The sequence below is a fragment of the Hibiscus syriacus genome, unplaced genomic scaffold (assembly GCF_006381635.1).
Source record: "Hibiscus syriacus cultivar Baekdansim isolate YM2019G1 unplaced genomic scaffold, ASM638163v2 tig00116983_pilon, whole genome shotgun sequence".
NCBI classification, from domain to species: domain Eukaryota; kingdom Viridiplantae; phylum Streptophyta; class Magnoliopsida; order Malvales; family Malvaceae; genus Hibiscus; species Hibiscus syriacus.
In genome coordinates this window covers 1067597-1090206 of record NW_024063506.1, presented here as the reverse complement: position 1 = coordinate 1090206, position 22610 = coordinate 1067597, and the positions used below count along the sequence as shown (strand labels likewise).

Genomic DNA, 22610 nt, shown 5'->3' with positions numbered 1-22610 from the left:
AAACCAAAAAATTAAAAAGTAGGGGATCGCTTAGTATGATTGATGCAATGCTAAGGCTTTGCTTGTGGCAATAATGCTTTAAACGTTACCCATTGACTTTAAATGTGCTTCTATCCACCAAGTTCTTTAGTAACACTGCACCATGAGGGAAAACTTCAAAAGGGCCTAACCAACGAGAACGCAACTTCCAAGGAAATAACTTCAGCCGCAAATTAAAGAGAAGAACTTGCTGTCCATAAATGAATTACCTTGGAAAAATATTTTGATCATGTCATTTCTTGCTCTAGTCTTTATAAATGCGTGAATTATCATAGGCATTGTTTCATAATTACTCTAACTCATTAATTTCTAACATTCGTTTTTCACCTGTAGCATCTAAATCAAAGTTCAGATTCCTCAATTCCCATATAGCCATATACTCCAACTCCACAGGCAGATGACAAGCTTTGCTGTAGATAAGACGATAAGGTGACATCCTTAATGGAGTCTTGTAAGTGGTTCTATAAGCCCATAATGTTTCTTCAAACCGTTGTGACCAATATTTTCTAGAAGGATTCACAATATTCTCAAGAATTTGCTTAATCTCTTGATTAGACACCTTGGCTTGACCATCAAATTGTGGATAATATGTTATCGCGATCTTATGCTTTACACCATATCGGTTCAATGCTCTAGCAACCTCATTTCCAATGAATTGAGATCATTCATCACTGATAAAATCACGAGGTGTTCCAAAGCGAGTGAAAATATTCTTATGCAAAAAATGTAACATTGTTTTAGCATTACTATTTGGCAAGGCTATAGCTTCCACCCATGTGGATACATAATCTAAAACAACTAAAATAAAGAGTTTGCCACATGAAGATGGGTATGGACTTATAAAATCCAATCCCTAGACATCAAAAAGCTCAATCTCCAAGATAGGTTGCATCGATATTTCATTTCGTCAAGAAATATTACTCGTTCGTTGGCAGCAATCACAATGCTTGACAAATTCATTGGCATCTTTAAAACTAATGGCCAATAGTTTCCACACTGAAGTACTTTCACTACTAAACGCATACCACCAAAATGACCTCTATACGGGGCACTATGGCAATGTTATAAACTGATTTGTTGTTCACATTAGGGAATACATTGTCGCATATGTTGATCACTGCATTGTTTAAATAAATACAATGCCTCCCAATGGTATTGCTTCACATCCCTCATAAATTTTCTTTTTCCTTGATAATTCAGATCAGGTGGCATCATTCCACTAACTATATAGTTTGAAAAATATGTATTCCATAGTAATGTTGTAGTAGCTAATAGTATTTCATTAGGGAAGTCAATTGGAATTATAAGATGTTGTCATCTTTACTACCAGATTCTAACCTAGATAAGTGATCAGCCACTTGATTTTTAGATCTATTCTTGTCCCGAATCTCAATATCAAATTCTTGGAGTAAAAGCACTCATTGAATCAAACGAGGTTTTGTATCCTTCTTGGCAAATAAATGCTTCAGCGCCCAATGGTCAATATATACAATCACTTGTGTGCCTACCAGGTATGAACAAAATTTGTCAATGGTGAATACTACAACGAGTGACTCCTTTTCAGTTGTGGTGTAATTAACCTAATCATCATTTAACATTCTTCTCGTAAAATGTATAACATGAAACACTTTATCTTTTCATTCCCCAACACCGCACCTACAACAAAACCACTAGCATCACACATTAATCCAAAGGGTAAATTACAATCTGGTGCTATAATAACAGGTGCGCTTACTAGCTTCATCTTGATTGTTTCAAAAGATTTAATCACTTCATCATGAACAAGAAACTTTATGTGTTGCTCCAGCAATGAACACTATGGCTTAGTGATTTGAGATAAGTCCTTAACAAACCTTCTATAGAAGCCAGCATGACCAAGAAAACTTTGAACTAACTTCACATTAGTGGCAATTTCTCAATAACCTCCACTTTTTCCTTAGCTACTTCAATGTCGTGGTAGGAAATTTGGTGCCCTAGCACTATTCCCTCAGTGACCATAAAATGACATTTTTCCCAATTTAAAACTAAGTTAGTTTCCTCACATCTTCTCAAAACTGCAACCAAATTATTCAAACAATTCTCAAAATCTTACCCAAATCCTAAAAATCAATCATAAATACCTCAAGATAATGTTCAATTATATCATAAAATATGGCCATCATACAACGTTAAAATGCCGTTGGAGCATTATATAACACAAATGGCATTCTACAAAAAGCAAAGATATCATATGAATATGTGGAAGTTATTTTCTCCTAGTCCTCTGGTGCTATAGTAATTTGCTTATAACCATTATATCCATCCAATAAACAGTAAAAAGCTTTGCCAGCAAGACGATATAGCATTTGATCTATGAATGACAATAGAAAGTGGTCTTTCCTCATCGTTTTGTTAAGCTTCCTATAGTCCATACATATTCTCCAACCAGTAGTGGTTCTTGTTGGTATAATTTATTTTTATCATTTTTCACCATAGTAATGTTGCCTTTCTTTGGAACATATTACGTAGGAATGACACAATTAATTTATGAAATCGGATATATAATGTCAGCATCCAACTATTTGATAATCTCCTTTCTAACCACTTCCTTCGTGAATAGATTTAACCTTTGATGATATTCAATCGAGCTACTATTAGGGTCCTCTAAAAGAATTTTTTGCATGCAAAATGATGGACTAATGCCTTTTATATTAGCAATGATCCAGGCAATAACTTTCTTATGTTGTTTCAGCACATCAATCAAATGAGATTCCTGCAATGTTTTAGGTTATGTTGCCACAATGACTGGAAGTGTCTCATTTTCTCCAAGGTAAGCATATTTCAAATGCTATGGTAGAGATTTCAATTCAAATTCTGGTGGTTTCTCAATAGAAGGCTTCGGTGCTCAAATAGCATGATCAGACATTTCTAAAGGTTCAATGTTCTACAAATAGTTGTTATAGCATTCATCTTCTATATCGTCCAAGAATTCTTTGATTGCTATTGAATCACTAGTATCACTATATGTATTGTAACATTTCTCCTAATGCTCATACGCAAAAATATCAATCACATCAAGTGAAAACAATCAGTATAGTCATTTATATAAGAAATGTTATTCAAAACATTAAAAGTAATATGCTCATCATTCAAACACATAGTCAATTCTCCTTTTCAACGTCAATTAAAGCTGAGTCTGTGGCAAGAAATGGGAGGCCAAGAATAATTAGAACATCTTTTTTCGCTTCACAATCCAAAATGATAAAGTCCATGGGAAAATGAACTTGTCTACTCTCACAAGCATGTTTCCCTCAATACCACTAGGATGCATAGTAGAGCGATCAACAAGTTACAAAAAGATCGTAGTTGTCCTTGCTTCACCGCTTCTAAATTTCCTAAATATTAACAATGGAATTAGATTTATGCTAGCACCCAAATCAGATAAAGCTTTACCTAAAAATGTATCACCAATATTGCAAGGAATAATGAAACTCCCTAGATCTTTAAGCTTCGGTGGCAATTGACTAGTAGCCATAGCGCTACAGCCTTCAATAAGAGCGACAGTCTCAAACTCAAAAAGTCTCATTTTCTTCAAAAAAAATCCTTCATGAATTTGATGTAGTTTGGGTTTTGCTCTAAAGATCAATCAATGGAATGTTAATTGTGAGTTGGCGAATGACATCAATAAAGGCTTTGTATTGCTGATCTTTTTTGTCTTTTTGAATCATTGTGAAAATGGTGGAGGTATATTTTGTTGTTGATGATGAGCTATTGAAGTTGGCGGAGCGTCAGATATAGCATATGTTGTCGGTAATGCCTCTAAATTACTACAGTGTCCTACTTCTGATGTTGTGAAATGACTCACATGTGGCTTGGGCTCAACTTCTTTGCTCTTTCCTTTACCATACTTAGGAACTTCCTCGTCATTTTTTCTAGGTTCTTCAACTGGCTCTCCAATATGAATTCCACTTCTTGTAGTAATGGCTTTGCAATGTTCTTTACCATTTTTCTTTGTATTCTTATTACTCGCTAGGCATCGTTCCTTACAATTGATTATTGAGAGCATTATCCATTTGTCTCAGTTGATTCTTTAAAGCCCTTAAGAAGGTTGATTGACTTGTCATATACTTTTTCATCAAAGCTTCAAGAGATGATAAAGTTGAAGTTTGGGTTAAAGATTGACCTTGATAATTTTGTCTTTGTTTTGGTTGAGAAACAATATGTTGTGCTTGTGGCTACAACGTCTAATTTTGTTGATTATAATATTGATGTTGATATTGCTGCTACTGTGGATCTGTAACATTTTGACTTCTCCAAGAAAGATTAGGATGGTTCTTGAAATTTACATTGCATGTGTTACCAAAAGCATTATCATTCCTTTGATAATTTTGCACATAATAGATAAACTCTGGATTTTGGGGACATTCATCAAAATTGTGATTATCACCACAGTAAACACAAGTGATGAAAGATGCAGCTTTGACTTCATACATTGCTACTATTTTTTGCAATTTCTTCATCATTTCCGTTGATGTTCAAATCGGAGATGCTATAGAGTTGAAAGCTTTAGAATCTACTGTTGTATCGTTATGTCGGCCAAACATATTTCTCGTATTTAGGTATTAACAATCATTAGTTAAGATCATCTCCAAAATTTCATATGCTTCATTGTATGTCTTATCTAACAAGGCTCCATTTGTTGAAGCATCGACCACCATATGAGTGTGTATCTTTAACCTATTGTAAAACATCTCTATTTGGGTCCAATGTGAAAACCCATACATAGGACATTTTCGCAGCAAATTCTTGAAACTTTCCCAAGCTTCATACAAGCTTTCATCATCCATCTACATGAATAAAGTTAAATCATTTCAGAGTTTTGCATTCATATTTGCTGGGTTGAATCGCAACAAATATTTCCTTGCTAACTCATTCCAGGATGTTATAGCACCTGGTGGCAGTGAACTTAACCAAACTCGTGCTTTGCCACGTAGCGAATAAGGAAATAGCTTTAGCTTCAACACTTCCTCCGAAACACCTTGCTGAATAAATGAATCACAAACCTCCATAAACGCTCTCAAATGAGCCCTAGGATCTTCACCAGCATACCCTACATACTATCCCATAGATAGGGATGGACATGGGTCGGGTTTCAACCAACCCAACCCGACCAAAAAATTTTACATCATTCACCCGACTCGACCTAAAAAAATATACCCTCTACCCGACCCGAAACCTACTCAAATTTTTTAGATAAAATCCAAACTCGACCTGACCCAAGCTGAAATAATAAAAAATATTTTTTTATTCAATAAAAATATTGATTTAATTGAAAAGAATAATATATAGAGGGGTATTATTGTAATTATTTCTAAATATATATGGTAAAATTATATTTTTTCGGGTCAGGTCGGGTATTTTTCACCCTAAACTCGAACTCGACTGGACCTGAACATCACCTTTAAAAACCTCTACTCGACCCGACTCGAACCTGAATTTTTTTTAAAAAACCTGACTCGGTCGGATCAGGTTCGGGTCTCATGCCCATCCTTACCCATAAATTGTAACATTTGGAACATAATCGGTTTTAACTCAAAATTTACAGTATTAATCACTAGCCTCACAATGCTCGGATGCAGATCATCCAACTTGGGAACCACATGCTTGCGGGTAGGGCGACTACAATCATCCAAATTTTGATATGGTTGTCGGCTAACAACTCATAATTCTCTCTATTTTGTAACGGGGTAAAACATCATTTCCTCGTCCAACCATATTTGTTTTATTCTGTTTAGCTTTACGATGACGTCTCTTAAAAGTCCTTTTAATCTCTAGATCAAACGGCTTTAATTTTTCTTCGCTTCGGGGCATACACTAGTAAAAGAAAAAAAAATGAAAATACCTACAAAAGAAAATAACAAAGTAAGCAAAATAAAGAAAACCCTAAATCAAACCGATGCTCCACAACAACAGTGCTAAAAACTTGATGCTACAAAAATGCTAGAGCAATTACGCACGTGCACATGTCGATATCAAGTAATAAAGTGGTAGCAAATAAATGCTATAGATGTTGAACCCACAGGGAGCATGGTATTTTCATTAGAGTTTGTAAGCATAAAGAATGTTTATTATGAAAAGATATTAAAGTAAAAGATAGTAAAATCAATAGAGGAAACACCAGCTCATGCTACAGCAGTCCAGAGAGCACTAAGTTAGCTCTCAAATTGATGTAGAAAATATTGTGAACATCATTCTTATCCAAATAAAACATACCAAATCTATGTGATCAACATTGATTAAGGCCTTCTGAAATTATTTAATTACTTTCATTAACTAAAGGTTCAAAATATTAACAACACTAATCAATTGGTTGTATGCTTTTCAGCACACACAGAGGTACTCAGCAACACCAACGCTATCAAAGACATGTAGCAAATCAACCACATCTATTTCTAGAAATAATCAAAATTACCATATATTTAATCATAAGTATTTCTACTCATAATCATAAAGCATCAAGTACATAAAAGAGGTAGCAAAGTAAACATAAAATAATAAATCCACAATATCATCCACAAAGAGTTTTAGACAATCAAATCACTCCCTCTCTCAATAGAAGGCCTTGAATGGTGATCTGTTGATTGTCGATGCTACTCAACGAGCTCTCCTTGTGCTGCGATAATCCCTGGAAGGGGGTTTAAGCTTCTATGTCGTACAAAGAATTAACGTGGAAAAATGGGTACTTTCAAATGGCTTCCAATCGTCCCATTGTTTGGCTTACAAGTACTCTTATTTATAGTTTGGATGAAATCTTCATCTTTCAATGAAAAGCTTCCACATTTCAGGTGATATCTAGCCCATTGACAGCTACCCAAGCCATCTATCTCATCTAGAAAGTTCTCCCAATCGTTTAGAGATTCATCGACTGCAGCAGTAACTCCTCAACATTTTTTGCAATACTATAGCATCAATGTAACAGTTTTACAGCAACAAAAATCAAATTTAGCCCTTGAAAATCCACAAAGTTCCTAATATAAAAAATGTATAAAATTAAGCAAATATAATCCTAAAAATGCTCAAGTTCAAACTAGACCTAGGTGAAAAAGGCTATTAAAGATAACTCTTTTGGAGAATTATCGGCTACTTGCAATTCGATGACGATAAAGTTGTGTGTTTCAATAGAATTCACTGCCATAAGTTTCAGGTTACAAATATATTCCTGTTCGCACGTTAAAAACTTCACATTTGCGCAATTATGTTATGCAATATTTTGATACTATTGGTTAGACCCCATAATATGAAATTAAATGTGGAACATTTTATGAGTTAGTGTTTAAATTTTATGCTATATTTACTTTTCTGCAAAATCGTATTGCTAACATTGACTCATTTGATGTTATTTATTCCCGTTTAATGAGACATCACATTCAGATGTCTATTATCGATTTTAATTTTTCTATGGGATCCGTGAAAGATGTCATGTATCATGGTTATCTAACAGCTTTACTTGAGATCCTGCAGGAATTTGGTGTCGATCTTGCTTACGAGGCTCTTACCGGCTTGGCGGGGTAAACTTAAAATGCTCGAACTACGAAAGGATGGCATATTCACGATCTGGCGCTTTGCTACATTCACTGGTTCCTTGCATACATCTACTCTAGATGAAACGATACTATGTCTTGTTTAAGTAAGGTTGAATTATTTTTCTTGTGGAGTATACAAACCAATACCAAGGTAAACTTGGGCTTTTGGTTCGCTCGAGCTTTTGAGCATGTCGTGCGCTCCAGTTGTCCACTTATTTTTGGCCCTTGTATAACTCATCTTGCATCTCGTCTTTTTCCATTAACTTTCAATATTGAACAATTTACGTACGCTTTTTTATGGATGCTTTAGATGTGAGAAGCTTGGATACAATGGGACTCCTCGTCGATACTCTCGATGCACCATACATTGTTCCTCCTAACATCATTTTGCCTCGTGATGATTGTATATTCCTTTGAAGAACTATGCCACAACCGGCACCAGAAGAGGATCAGCAGTCGGACGTGTATACCCAAATTCATGAAGTATATGTCAACTCAACTCCATCGAGATTAACCTTACCGAGATATTATCTTACCTTCACCTGGGCACATCTCGATGCAGCCGCGGTCATCATTAGAATAGGGAGTATCTCTATTCCCTCTCCATTTATTTACATATTGAGATAATATGATTTAAGTGGGGGTAGAATTTGCATCAAAATTTTCGCTTGCTTATTTGATTATTTGAATTTGAGTTTTCTTGATTGGTATATTGGAATTTCTTGTTGCCTATCCTAAATCTTAACTCTTTGATTGCCTTATGTTTTGTGATCTTGCTTTTGTTGGAAATTAGGATGCATGATATTTAATTGTCATGATAGTGTTTTCATTTAAATTTTTACTTGATATCCCATACATTTTTTGATTGAATTGTTACCTTTTCATGTGAGGTTTGAGCTTAACGAGCATATATTTTCATTCTTGCTCATTGTCTGATTGAGTGTATCAGACTAGTTTTTGACATTCTAGAACTTGTATTTCTATACATATCGAGACTACATTATTGAACTTAATACTTTAGTGTGATACGGACACTTAGGATTTAGCCACTTCTATTCCTCAAAAATATTGCTTACCCTTTTATTTTCTGATTAGTTAACCAATTTTGAGCATTTTTGCCCTTTCTTTATTTTACCCCGTGATTAACTGAGCCCTTTTTATTTTGTTCTTTTTTGTTACCCTTTTTAGAACAGAGATTAATTCATTCAGAAAAAGTAGAAAAAACAGTGATGGAAACATTTGAAAGAAAAAAAAGAAGCTGGTTCGAACAGTGTCGAACAGAAAAATAGAAAAATTCAGAAAAAAGAATAAGAAAAATAATTGGTTGTTTGATTTTTGTTACCACTCTTTGCATTTTTTTTATTTTGTTAAACTTCATGGAATGAATGTCTATTTTCTTGCTACTTAACCCAATTTTTAGCTTTTTTCTTCACCTTAACCTAAGCCCCGTTACAACCCTTTTAAAGATCCACTGACTATTGTATTTTTTCATTGTTTGAAGTGGAAACTTTATTTAATTACAAGTTTATGGTAATTCATTGATTAGTTCCGATTTGAGTGATTTTCTTTTACCCAAAACACTTTAAGTGATAATTAGTGAATCTTTACGAGGTATTGAGTCTTGCTACATTGAAATTGACGGATTATTGGGATGTCAAGTTTTGCCTAAACTTGTTCTTAATTATACCTTAACTTGATTTATTCTTGATTCTAATAATTGTAAAGATCTTGATTCATTTGGTTGACTTGGATATGTTGTGAGATGAAGGATGGCAAGTTGTAATTTTGATGTGTTTATTGAGAAATGCTTGAGGACAAGCATTTAATAAGTTATGAGGAATTTGATGAGTGTTTTATTTTGTTACTATTTTATTTTAATTACTTCTTGTTATCTATTTGGTATTATTGATTTGGGGTATTTCTATTTGTATTTTATATAGGACGTTAAATTCAAGAAAGAGTGTTAAACATGCAAAATTCTGCAGTTTTTATTTTCTGGAGTCAAGGTTAGATAAATGGGCAAGACTTTAGGCATGATGATGTACGATGTGACAGCTTCTACAAGGTCCAGTCAGTAGCTTCTAGAATGTTCAACCAATATTCTAGAAGAACATAAGGATAAATATAATTAAGTTTAAATTTGAATTTGAATTTGAATTTGAATTTGAATTTGAATTAAGAATTATCATTTGTTTTTAGGAATTTATTTTAATATTTTTGGGATTTATCTTTAATTATTTTTTTACTTTATTTTTAGGGTTTTAGAGAACTATAAACACCCCATCGGGGTAAGTATGAAATATATCTCGATTTAGTTTTGTTATTTGCTTTCTTTATTTTATAAAGTTTTCTTATTTTCTTTTATTTATTTTTTACTTCTTACGTTCTTTAAAAATGCTAAGTATGATTTCTATCAAACTTTGTTAATTTTCCTAAAAGCCAAAGGCTGAAGCGATAACTCAATTCCGATCGTGAGAATTTAAAAGACCTAATACTTCAGGTTAAATTCTCAATTTTCTACAAACTTGGATTGGCAATCGACCTTTCCTTTAAAAATCTTTACGCTTTCAAATTCAAAAAGATCTTGTTGATTTGATTGTTGTTTCGATTTAAAGTTGGGCGGAAGAATTGGATGGTAGCAAGTTTGACTTTCTGGGAACACACTTAGCGGTGATCCGCTAAGGGAAATTGATATCGAATTCGATTCTCATTGAGACACATAGTCTGAGTTGGGTTTTTCCAAAACTTAAACATAAATTGGTGCTTGCGAAGATAGTCGTAGTTAGTCCAATTAAGGACTGAAATTCCAAGATTGATTTTGGATTGTTGGTTTACCGGAGAGAAAAATATGTTACAAGGGTTAGGCCTTGTAGACTGTAACCGGCATTTAATCCGGAGTAAAAAATTCTTTGATGATCAATTGAAATTGAGGTAAAACAAGGCTTGATGCCGCTTTACTTAATTAATTTTCTTTTTAATTTTACTTTTGTTTACTTTTCTAGATTTAATTTATTTTTTTCATTGTTTTTACTTTCAACCAAAATCCCCCATTTTTTTACCTATTTCGCCAGAATCAAAATCAAAATTTCCAAAGTCCCTACGGGTCGACCTTTCTTCTCCATATTACGCTATTCAATTATTTCTTATTGATATTAAGGATAATTATTTGACAGTAAACGACACTTGTCATCAAATCACCTCATCCTCACAAGAGATTTTGAGAAACTAGGATGCTTTAAATTTAAAATGTCATCTCCGAATATGAGAACCACAAACCACAATATTCAAAAGAAAGGGACAATGATCTGAAAAAACATGTGAAAGATGGTGTAAAGTGAAACTTGGAAATAGTTGCCAACACAAATTACTAGCAAGACCTCAATCTAACCTCTTCATAATGTTGTCAGCCCGATTACCCCTCTGCCACATGAACCATCATCCTGAGTAACATATATCTTAAAGGCCACAAGAATCAATTACTGTACAGAACACATCCGTCTGTCTCTGTTATCTAACAAGACCTCATTCTTTCTAAAAAAAACATTATCTCGTTGAAATCTCCTATCACGAGCCATGCAATATTAGGAGTATCATTTAGTATACTCAACAAATCCTATAACTGCGAGAGCCTGCTTTCCTCGGGCTCCATAAAAACGGTATATCTCCACCAAATACCCATCCTCTTTGTCAATAATAAGAGCATCAATGTGCTAACTTGAAAATGATCTTAAGGCAAAGTCCAAGTCTCTTTTCCACGTAAAACAAATACCCCATCGCGTCCCTTAGGGATCCACTTCAATTCCATTTACAAATCCACATGATCTTTGAACTTTTATCATACATGAACTCTGCAACTTTGTTTCCATTAAAAAAGACATAATCGAGTTAACATCTCTCAGCATATGTAGGAGACGACCAGTCATCCAAGGTTTCCCCAACCCTCATATGTTCCAACTTAAGAGTTTCATTGCTTCCAGCTAGCCTAGGATGACAGGCCTGTCGATATCTGAAGATCACCGCTAACGTTTTCTGTCGACAAAATTGGAGTTATTAGCCCACTCCTTTGTCACTTTACATTCTCATGTTTTTCTAGCATGTTTTACTCATCCACTGTTAACATAACAATATATGTACTTGTAACATCACTTCATGTATCCGTCCCCCGACACGAGTAAGAGATATCACATGAAACTTACAAAACTTCCCTTATTACAAATCGGTAAGAATTTATTTTTTTAAATATTATTGCTAAAAAAAATAAACCATAATTCATTTAATCTCATAAAGTACCTTTCTAATTATATGACATTCAAACTAAGTACATTTTTAGGCAGTAATCTAGCATTTCATAACTATAAAGTGTAACCAGTATAACTGCCTAAAAACTTCTTATAACTTATTCCAAACTATGGTTGAGCAAAGTCCATTCTAAATACTAATAACATATACATGTCAACTAGAAAAATCTAATAAAACATATGGATGTCAGTACTGATAATGTAGGTGTGTTTCTTGATAGATAAGATTCCCAACACTCCCTACTTCGATCTTTGCTCTTTAACTACAAGTGAAAATTATCACACAATAAGTATACACTAAGTGAGGCATGATTAATAATACAAAGCAAAACATATCAATGATATAAAATAAATCATATAATAAAAATACAAAACATATCATACGATATTATAGGAACATATAAAATGAACTTATGCTAATGTCATTTCCAATTCAAAGATACCTGAAATCATTAAGTCATATATAAAGCATTTTACGCTAAATCATTTATATTAAATGGAAAATTTAACTTTCACACTTATCTGTCATAACATGAACTTTTCAAAATTTCTTTATGTCGTAACCTAATGTATATAAATGAGAATGCAAGGTACACGAGTCAGACAAGTATACACATATTGCCCATTTATTGTTAGACAGAATAATTAAGAATACCATATTGATAAAGTCACATCGAATCATGTATTGTATTCTTAAAAGCACTATAGTCCAGAATCACATCGACAACGTACTCAATGCATTAGCTTACAATAGCTCCAAAATCACGTCGTACTATGTATATATTGCAACTGCTAATACTTCACCTCTATGACATGCCAACTATACTAAGGACTCTCAATGTACGTAATGGGCATTTTCATTAATTATTATTTGTTCTTCAATTATCAAAGATAACACTATAACGAACATTTCATATAATAGCGCAATGGGAAGTTCGTAACTTAAATATTTATTACCACATAACATGAATACATCATGAAATATCATTAATCATGTTCCTTTTTGACATATAAACATCATATCCATCATATGATAAAAATCATATATATCATGCCAATATAATAGAGTTGGCTTGTCTCAAGTCTTTACAATGATATATAACATAAATGTAACATAAAATGCATGATTTACTACTCATTTTCCTATTCTAGAAGCTTGCACTACCCTTAAAAAAATTATTTTTATGTATTAATCGGCACAGTGGAATTCAACTACGTTTGTTCTATTAGAAACTATATTCAAATACGAATCTAACCATATAAAGCATTCTTTCTAGTTTGATTTGTACAATTTATGGTGGATTTTATAATCCAACTTACAGAATTTGTTTTGAGCAGAATCTGCTACCCAATTTTCTTACCTATCATTGATAAAAAAAAATTCATATATTCTAGTATACACTTCAGTCTATGTTTGTTTTACACTAAACTAGATTGACATGAGAATACAACAGTATAAGAATCACCTTCTAATCATTTTTATAGAATTTATGATGATTTTCTAAATATACTGTTAAGATCATAAAATCTAGGCAATTAATTTCATTATTTTACATCTTTAGCTTATTTTCTAATTATATTAATCTTCTAAATACAAATTTAACCTACTTGCATGAATAAAAAATTTAATAATATTCATGAGTCACTTCTTACCATAGTTACCCAGTCATTGGCTCATCGCAAGCCAATGTTTAGATTTAACATAAATACACCATAAACATGCACTCACTTCGACACTTTAAACATAAACTATAATTTAATCTTCCCGTAAGCTTTATAAGAGCTCTCATCCTTTCCTTTGTTAATGAATTCAACTCGATTGGACTTGGATGGTTCGCACACATCAATTATAAAGCAACTAAAATCAAAGATATATGTTAGAATTCATTCTAACATGCATGCAAATATAAAAAAGTCTCTAAAGATTCTTTCGATGCTAAATCAAAACTAATTAATCTTCATTTTAACCTTGAATACTAAAATTTCACTAAAACATTTTCTCTCTCTTAGGGTTTCAATGACCAAATTAGGGGGTTTTCACAATTAAATTTCAAATTTAATAATTTTACCATCAAAATGATGAAGCTTAGTTGATGGCAAAAAACATGAAAACTTCAATTTCACCAAAACTTTAAACCCCTAATTGAAACCCTTAATAGTCGAATATACCATGGTGTGTTCACAATTGAATATCACTAAAACCTTATTTTTTTCCTTTCTTAGGGTTTCAATGAATAAATTAGGGGTTTTTACAGGGGTAAACTAATCATTCACAAGATAAAATACTTTTTGAGAAAATTACCATTTTAGTTCCTGAGCTTTCCCAAATTTATACTTTGAACACCAAACTTTGAATTTATTCATTTTGACCATTAACAAAAATTTTGGGTATTACAGTTCTGCCCCTTACCTGAAGAACCCGTGATGGACCGGAATGTGTTCTCCACCCACTTCTTAGGGTCACTAATAATTTTATCATCAATTACTTAAAATTTAACAAATCAACTAATTAGAACGAGTTTGTTCAAGTTATAAATTATATATAATATAACAAATCAATTACTTATAATACAACAAATGTATGTCTTCTAGTTGTAAAGATATAGTTCTTCGATATAATATGATTACTCAAAACTGAATTTGAAGTTTTTCATGATGTATACGTTTAATGCACGCGTAAAAAATAGTAGTTGGATATAAAATTTGCCTACAAATAAAAATAAAAATATCTCAAAATGCTTGTACTGAATATAAATAATAAGTAACGGAGTGAAATACTGTTGGAAGCGTAGATGGGCTCACGATAATTTATAACACTCCGAAATTTTTTATTTATACGAAATAAAATATGTTACAACAACACTCTCAATATTACAATACTGCAATACTAGCTGCGGCTAGTTTACAAACACAACCTCACTATTTTATGCTTTGCTAAGCTCTCTCAATTTTCTCTAATTTTTTCTCCCACTCGTACTTTGCTTTTCTCACTCACACACACACCCTTTGCTACAAATTACACGTATATATAGGAAAACTAAACCGACTTAACTTACTCTGGATGCTTCTCAATTTCTCTTTGCCGCCTCATGTTTGTTTCTAAAATATTCTAGCCGCGTGATTGAATTTGCTTGTGCTTATCTTCAATTTGTTTTTTGTAGCTGCTGCCATTTGTTTTATTGCTGCCACACTTGTGATTTATGGGACCACCTTAAATCTTGCCGACATATTTTTTTTTTATTGTTAAGTTTGGATGCACATGTGATTGTTCAAGAGTTTGACTTCCAGCACTCCCCCTCAAACTCGACTTTCCATTCCAAGCTTCTCTTTGAGTCGGTTGAATATATATGCTCTCAATGGCTTTGTGAAAATATCTGCTAGTTGATCTTCAGTTCTGCAGTAAATTAGCTCCACATTTTTGTTCTTCACCTGCTCTCGTATAAAGTGATACTTTGTATCAATATGATTGCTTCGGCTATGAGAGACTGGATTCTTGGCAAGGGAAATTGTAGACTTGTTGTCGACATAGATTGTAGTTGGTTCTTCTTGCGCCAAATTTAGCTCGTTCAAAATATTCCTTAACCACATTGCTTGGCAAGTGCACGCTGCTGCAGCTATGTATTCTGCTTCACATGTTGAAAGAGCTACCGTTTGTTGCTTCTTTGATGACCATGAAAATACTGCAGAGCCGATATGAAAGAGATATCCAGTTGTGCTTTTCTGATCGTCTAAGTCTCCCCCATAATCACTATCAGAATAACCAACCAGCTTCGAATTTTCTGAATGCATGTAGAATAAACCATGACCTGTTGTACCTTTGACATATCTGAGGATTCTTTTTGCTGCACTCCAATGATCTTGTTTCGGATGCTCCATGAATCTACTTACCAATCCCACAGCGTATGTTATGTCTGGTCGTGTGATAGTCAGATACCTTAGACTTCCAACTATGCTTTTGAACAACGTCGGATTCACTTGCTCTCTTGTTGAATTCACACTTAATTTGACTCCTGGTTCTGCTGGAGTGGCTACCGGCTTGCAATCTTCCATTCTGAATTTTCTTAAAATTTCTTCTGCATACTTCTTTGTGATAAATATTCCTTCTTGCATTTGCTTCACTTCAACTCCAAGGAAGTATGACATTTCTCCAATATCTGTCATTTCAAATTCTTTAGTCATAGCTTTCTTAAAATCATTGAACATACCTGGATTATTTCCTGTGAAAATCATGTCGTCCACATATAAGCACACGATCATGATATCACCGTCTTCATTTTTCTTTGTGTATAAGGCATGCTCGTATGGACTCTTCATGAACCCATTTCTCTGGAAATATTCATCAATCCTCGTGTTCCATGCTCTCGGGGCTTGCTTCAAACCATATAGAGCTTTCTTCAATCGGTAAACTTTGTCTTCATGTCCCTTTCTAATGTATCCAGGTGGTTGCTCAATATAAACTTCTTCTTCTAGGTAGCCATTTAGAAATGCTGACTTCACATCCATTTGATAAATTTTCCATCCTTTTTGTGTTGCGACTGCTGTGAGAAGTCTGATGGTCTCGATCCTTGCTACTGGAGCAAATACTTCATCATAGTCTATTCCTTGTCTTTGTTTATAGCCTTTGACAACTAGCCTCGCTTTGTACTTCTCAACATTTCCTTCTTTATTGATCTTTGTCTTGTAAACCCATTTTACTCCAATTGGGTTATGGCCTTCTGGTTGTCTTGTTAGCTCCCATGTATCATTTCTTTCTATTGATGCAATTTCTTCATCCATTGCATTCCTCCATTTGTCATCTTCAACCGCTTCTTCGTATGTTATTGGATCACTGTTCACAAGCAAGCAGAAAAGTGAAACATTATTTAGTTCATAATCGTTGTACCTTTCTGGCATTCTTCTCTCTCTTGTGGATCTTTGAAGTTCTGTGGGAGGTGCTTCAGGATCTTCTATTATGTTGCTGGCATCGCTGCTGCTGCTTGACGACGATGGTAGATTTTGTCGAGGATCTTGATCATCAGCTTGTTCATCTTGATTGATAAGATCACCATCTTTATCTTCAAAAAATAGTCCTTCAACTTTCTTTTCCTCTTCGCTCCATCTCCAATAGTCTGCTTCATCGAACTCGACATCTCTTGAAATTATTATCTTCTTTGTAAGAGGATTATATAATCTGTAAGCTTTGCTTCTTTCATCATAGCCAATGAAAATACATTTTTCTCCTCTGTCATCAAGCTTCTTTCTGGTATGTTCGGGAACATGGGCATATGCAATGCATCCAAAAATCTTGAAGTGTCCAACTCCTGGTTTCTGTCCACTCCATGCTTCGTTTGGCGTCATATACTTCACGCTTTTTGTTGGACATCGATTCAATAAGTAAACTGCACATCGAACTGCTTCAGCCCAGAAATTTCTCGGTAGTTGCTTGCCTTTTATCATGCTTCTCGCCATATCCAGGATTGTGCGGTTCTTCCTTTCTGCAACTCCATTTTGTTGTGGCGTGTATCTGGCTGTCAGCTGATGGATGATACCATGCTCTTTGCAGAATTCTTCAAATAACTTTGATGTATATTCGCCTCCTCTATCTGATCTGAGTATCTTCAAATATTGACCGCTTTGTTTTTCCGCCATTGCTTTAAATTCTTTCAATTTTTCCAGCGCTTCTGACTTTTCTTTCAATATATAAATCCAACATTTTCTACTAAAATCATCAATGAAAGTTAGGTAGTACCTGTTACCGCCAAGCGATGGTATGTCAAAAGGACCGGCTATATCTGTGTGTACTATCTCCAGCAGTCTTTGGGCACGCCCGGATCTACCAACTTTAAAGCTTTGTCTATGTTGCTTCCCTTTGATGCAAGCCTCACATAATTGATTTGGAGGGTTGATCTCTGGTAGTCCTTTCACCATGCTTGTTTTTGACAACAGCTTCAATCCAGAAAATCCAAGATGTCCATATCTTAGATGCCATAGCCATGAATCATCTTTGATCGCGGTCTTCATGCACTTGACTTTTCCTGACTCGATATCAATTGTAAAGAGACGATTTCGAGTCATGTCAGCTTGGGCTATCAATTCTCCTTCTTTATTTTTGATGGCGAGCGAGCGATTCTTCATCTGCACTTCATATCCTTTTTCCAGGAGTTGACCAAGACTGATGATATTGCTTTTCAAAGCAGGTACATAATAAACATCTGAAATATATTTCTTTTCTCCATTTTTCTGAGTAATCATGACTTTGCCTTTTCCTTTTATTTCTGCGTGCGAGTCATCTCCGAACGTTACTCATCCATGGACTGTTTCATCTAATTTCACAAACAATTCCCTTTGACCACACATATGGTTACTGGCACAATTATCAAGATACCAAATATTTTTCTTGAATTCTTCATTTCCTTTATAAGTGAGGAATACGTGAGATTTTTCAATTTTTTCTTCTTCAGCTGCTGCTACGTTATTTCTTTCTTCTTGTTTAGGAGCAGATCTACACTCATAACTATAATGACCATACTTATTGCAATTATAACATTGTACCTGGAATTTACTTCCTTGTTGATATCTGCCCCTACCTCGGCCTCTGAATCCTCGTCCACGACCTGATGTTGGATTGCTTTCACTCATTTGATCGGTGCTATATGATCAACCACCACGTCCACGAGTTCCTCGTCCTCCTCTATATCTTCCACGATAACCACCACGATTTCCTCGTCCTTGTGTGTAGCTGCTGCTAGCTTCTCCTTCGTTGACATTCATCTTGCTTTGTAGAGCTTGCTCCAAATTTTCAGAATCTTCATTTTGTTTTATTTTCTGCTCATGGGCTTGAAGTGAACCCACAAGCTCATCGATCGATATCTGGGATAAATCTTTTGATTCTTCGATTGCCACCACCACGTAATCAAATTTTCGTGTTAATAACCGCAAAATTTTTTCCATCACTCTAACATCGTCGAGTGATTCGCCATTTCTTTTCATTTCATTTACGACCGTTTTCACACGGCTAATATAATCATCGATATTTTCTGTATTTTTCATTTTTAGCATCTCAAACTCAGCTCTGAGAGTTTGTAAGCGTACCTTCTTTGCTTTTTCGGCACCTTGTAGAGATTTTTGCAAAATCTCCCATGCTTGTTTTGCGGTCTTTGCATCAGAAATTTTTTCAAAGGTAGATTCGTCTACTCCTTGAAAAATAAAGAACAACGCTCTTTTATCTTTTCTCCGGGATTCCTTCAATACCTTCTTTTCTTCATTGGCCAGGACTGCTTCTGCTGCTGCATTTTCAGGCTCGGTGTAACCATCCTCGATGATATCCCAACAATCTTGGGAGCCTAGTAACGCCTTCATTTGAATGCTCCAATTGCCATAATTTGTCTTTGTCAATCTCGGGATTTGTGGTTGAATCATGTTGGTCATCTTCTCCACCACGTTGAACTCGAACCAAGCTCTGAGGCCACTTGTTGGAAGCGTAGATGGGCTCAAGATAATTTATAACACTCAGAAATTTTTATTTATACGAAACAAAATATGTTACAACAACACTCTCAATATTACAATACTGCAATACTAGCTGCGGCTAGTTTACAAACACAACCTCACTATTTTATGCTTTGCTAAGCTCTCTCAATTTTCTCTAATTTTTTCTCCCACTCGTACTTTGCTTTTCTCACTCACACACACACCCTTTGCTACAAATTACAAGTATATATAGGAAAACTAAACCGACTTAACTTACTCTGGATGCTTCTCAATTTCTCTTTGCCGCCTCATGTTTGTTTCTAAAATATTCTAGCCGCGTGATTGAATTTGCTTGTGCTTATCTTCAATTTGTTTTTTGTAGCTGCTGCCATTTGTTTTATTGCTGCCACACTTGTGATTTATGGGACCACCTTAAATCTTGCCGACATATATTTTTTTTTTATTGTTAAGTTTGGATGCACATGTGATTGTTCAAGAGTTTGACTTCCAGCAAATACAATATCTTTGACTACCCCTTTTATTAATAATAATAATAGTTATTATTATTATTATTATTATTATTATTATTATTATTATAAAACATCACATATTTCCAAGTTTATGGAGTTAAACTATTATTCGACAAATAAAAAAAGTAAAATTTAACCTAAAAGAAATATAATATTAGTCAGGCAACACATGCGTCGGGGAACATGCAAATACACAAATCCATTTTCTCGATCAAAATATTCCAAACTTTGTTGTCTACCACCTCAATCCCCTTTGACTCATTACGTAATGTAAGTTTCTTATTACAATAATATCACTTTATATGTTATCCGACAACTTTTATATATATAATGTTAAGCACTTTCCGTAAAGATGATGAATCTGATACCCATTGAGATCACTTCCACTTCAACATGTACATAGAAGAATCCGTAAACAGTGCAAGCATTTTGATATTCATAGATGCTATGCCCACCATTCGAGGTTCCTCATCAAACAAATTAAATGCAATGTTTTCTACCAGAACCAGTAAAAGCAGTACCATAATAGTTTTATTATATTATAGTATAGTATACAATGTATTCTCCTCATCTTATATTTCTTAAAATGATCATAAAGCATAAAAACAATAAAATAATCATTTTTATAATAATTACAAATAATATGATATTAATTTGAAATATGGCATAACATATTTATCCGATTATAAATTTCACAGTTTTATAATATTTTTATATTAACAACATCGTTAACAAATAACAATGAAGGGAGCTGAAACGAAGTAAAGATGATAAAGAAAAAGACAATGGAAGAAGAATAGAAGAAAACCAGTTTGCATTAAGATTTTCTTACCACACCTGCTTATTACGAGACGACCACATGTTTATGTTCCTCTCTGCAACAATGATTCTTGTTGTTTATGATTTCTTCTGCATGTCGACAGATAGTTTACAAGGAAAAAATAAAAAAGTACCAAAGCTACATATGCATTAGCAATGGAGTTTCATATATCGACTTTACAAGGAGGAGCTCCGAGCAAAGGTACGGGTCCGACAAAACCCTTTTTCAAACCAACCCAAACATCACATCTCACGTAAAATCCATACTTCAATGTCCTGATAGCACCGGCTTTCCATCTTAATTTCCCCAACAGCACCACCTTCAACGCTACCACACCGTAAGTCTCGTCTATCATCAGTCCATTCACCACCTCCCCCGACGCCAGGACCATCCCGCTGCCGAGTACAGGCGACAGAGACACCGTGCTCTTCGTCTTGTGGTGCAGAGGCGGCAAGTCTATTGTAGGAGTGATCTGTTGGTTTCTATACGAGACGTAAGCTTGCAAGTTGTTGTAAAAGATGGAGACTCTCTTGTTGGGGTTTCTCATAACGATGGTGAACTGCATGGAAGTGGAAATGAAGGGTTGTGAGGTGGCGTTGAGTTCGTAGACGGCGGCACCGACGATGATGAAACGAGGCTTGCGGGGATGGTAGATGAACCACACGGTGAGTACCGCGGCACCTGCTAAGAGGAGGAAGATGAAAACGCATAAGCAGAAGGACCGGCGTGCTGCGCCTCCTCGGACGGGGGTTGGAGGGTTGGGTTTAGGAGGCTTTCCTTCGCCCATGTTAGGTGGAGGATCTTGCGGTGGTTGGTTTTGGTCTGTCATGGTAAAGTGAATAAACGTGAAGCTATTTGTAGTGTAAAAGGGGATAGAAAGTGAAAGGAGGATGGTTCGTGGGTGGTGATGGTGGCGGGCGGAGTGACAGTGTTGAAATTGTGTAAAAAATAGAGGAGACGAAGAATCTGGTGAGAAATATAACAATAAAGTAATAGAGACGAATGGTTCGATGGGTGTACTAAAGTCAGCTTCTTTTTCCACGGGACACCTCTTCCCCTCCATACAAATCTTTAAGGATAAATTAGATCAACGGTTATCGAATTTTATAGGGATATATAAATTATCATCCTATATTAGATTGTTTTGTTGAGTGTTGCTTATAAAAAGATATAAAATGATCTATTAATTATAAGATATTATTTTGTTGAGTTATGTTATTATTAAAAGTTACAAAATAGTCATCTAATTATTTATTATATTTTAAATTTATCTTTTTTCTGTTAAAAAATTAACGACACTACAAACTGAATGTTAATATATTATCTGAAATATGATAAAATCTTATTTAAGAATTTCAAACGACTATTATATCTCATACAATATATTAACATTCAACTCAGGCTGTCGTCAATATTTTAACAAAAAATGACAAACATGGAATATAATGAATAGTCAAATAATTATTCTGTAACTTTTAATAGTCGAAAGACTTAACAAAACAATATCTTATAATTCAAAAGATCATTTTATAACTTTTAATAAATAAATGACTAAATAAAATTAAATCATATAGTCAGAGATCGTTTTTATATTCTACCTAATTTTTAAAATGTTTATATTTTTTTATTATTTAATTTTTAGAACTTATATTGAAGTTATTAAATTTTTTAAAAAAAATTCATTTTTATCAATACGAGATATAACAATTGATGTGATGTATGAGTCTATTAACAAATCTAAAAATATTTTTGAGAATAAAATTAGATACAAATAAAATTTTAAAATCAACACAATTAATAAAAAAAATAAACTTAAAAGAATTCAAATTTCAACTTACTCCATATGGATCCACCCGTGGAGATATACACATTGTTTTTTTTTTCAATAAATCAACGTTCTCTCACATTATTT

The 22610-nt window shown here is 34.1% G+C and overlaps 1 protein-coding gene and 1 non-coding gene across 2 annotated transcripts; one reads left to right on the top strand and one right to left on the bottom strand.

Annotated features, from left to right (window-relative positions):
• Window positions 1-4791: 4791 nt before the first annotated feature.
• On the top strand, window positions 4792-4898 carry LOC120192949. The gene has a single exon (XR_005522819.1). It is a non-coding gene; the product is annotated as a small nucleolar RNA R71 (small nucleolar RNA).
• Window positions 4899-20746: 15848 nt separating this feature from the next.
• LOC120192897 (NDR1/HIN1-like protein 12) lies at window positions 20747-21634 on the bottom strand. Its single transcript, XM_039195587.1, has one exon. It carries the CDS (start codon window positions 21525-21527, stop codon window positions 20862-20864), a length of 666 nt encoding a protein of 221 aa, XP_039051518.1. The 5' UTR covers window positions 21528-21634; the 3' UTR covers window positions 20747-20861.
• Between the last annotated feature and the right edge of the window lie 976 nt (window positions 21635-22610).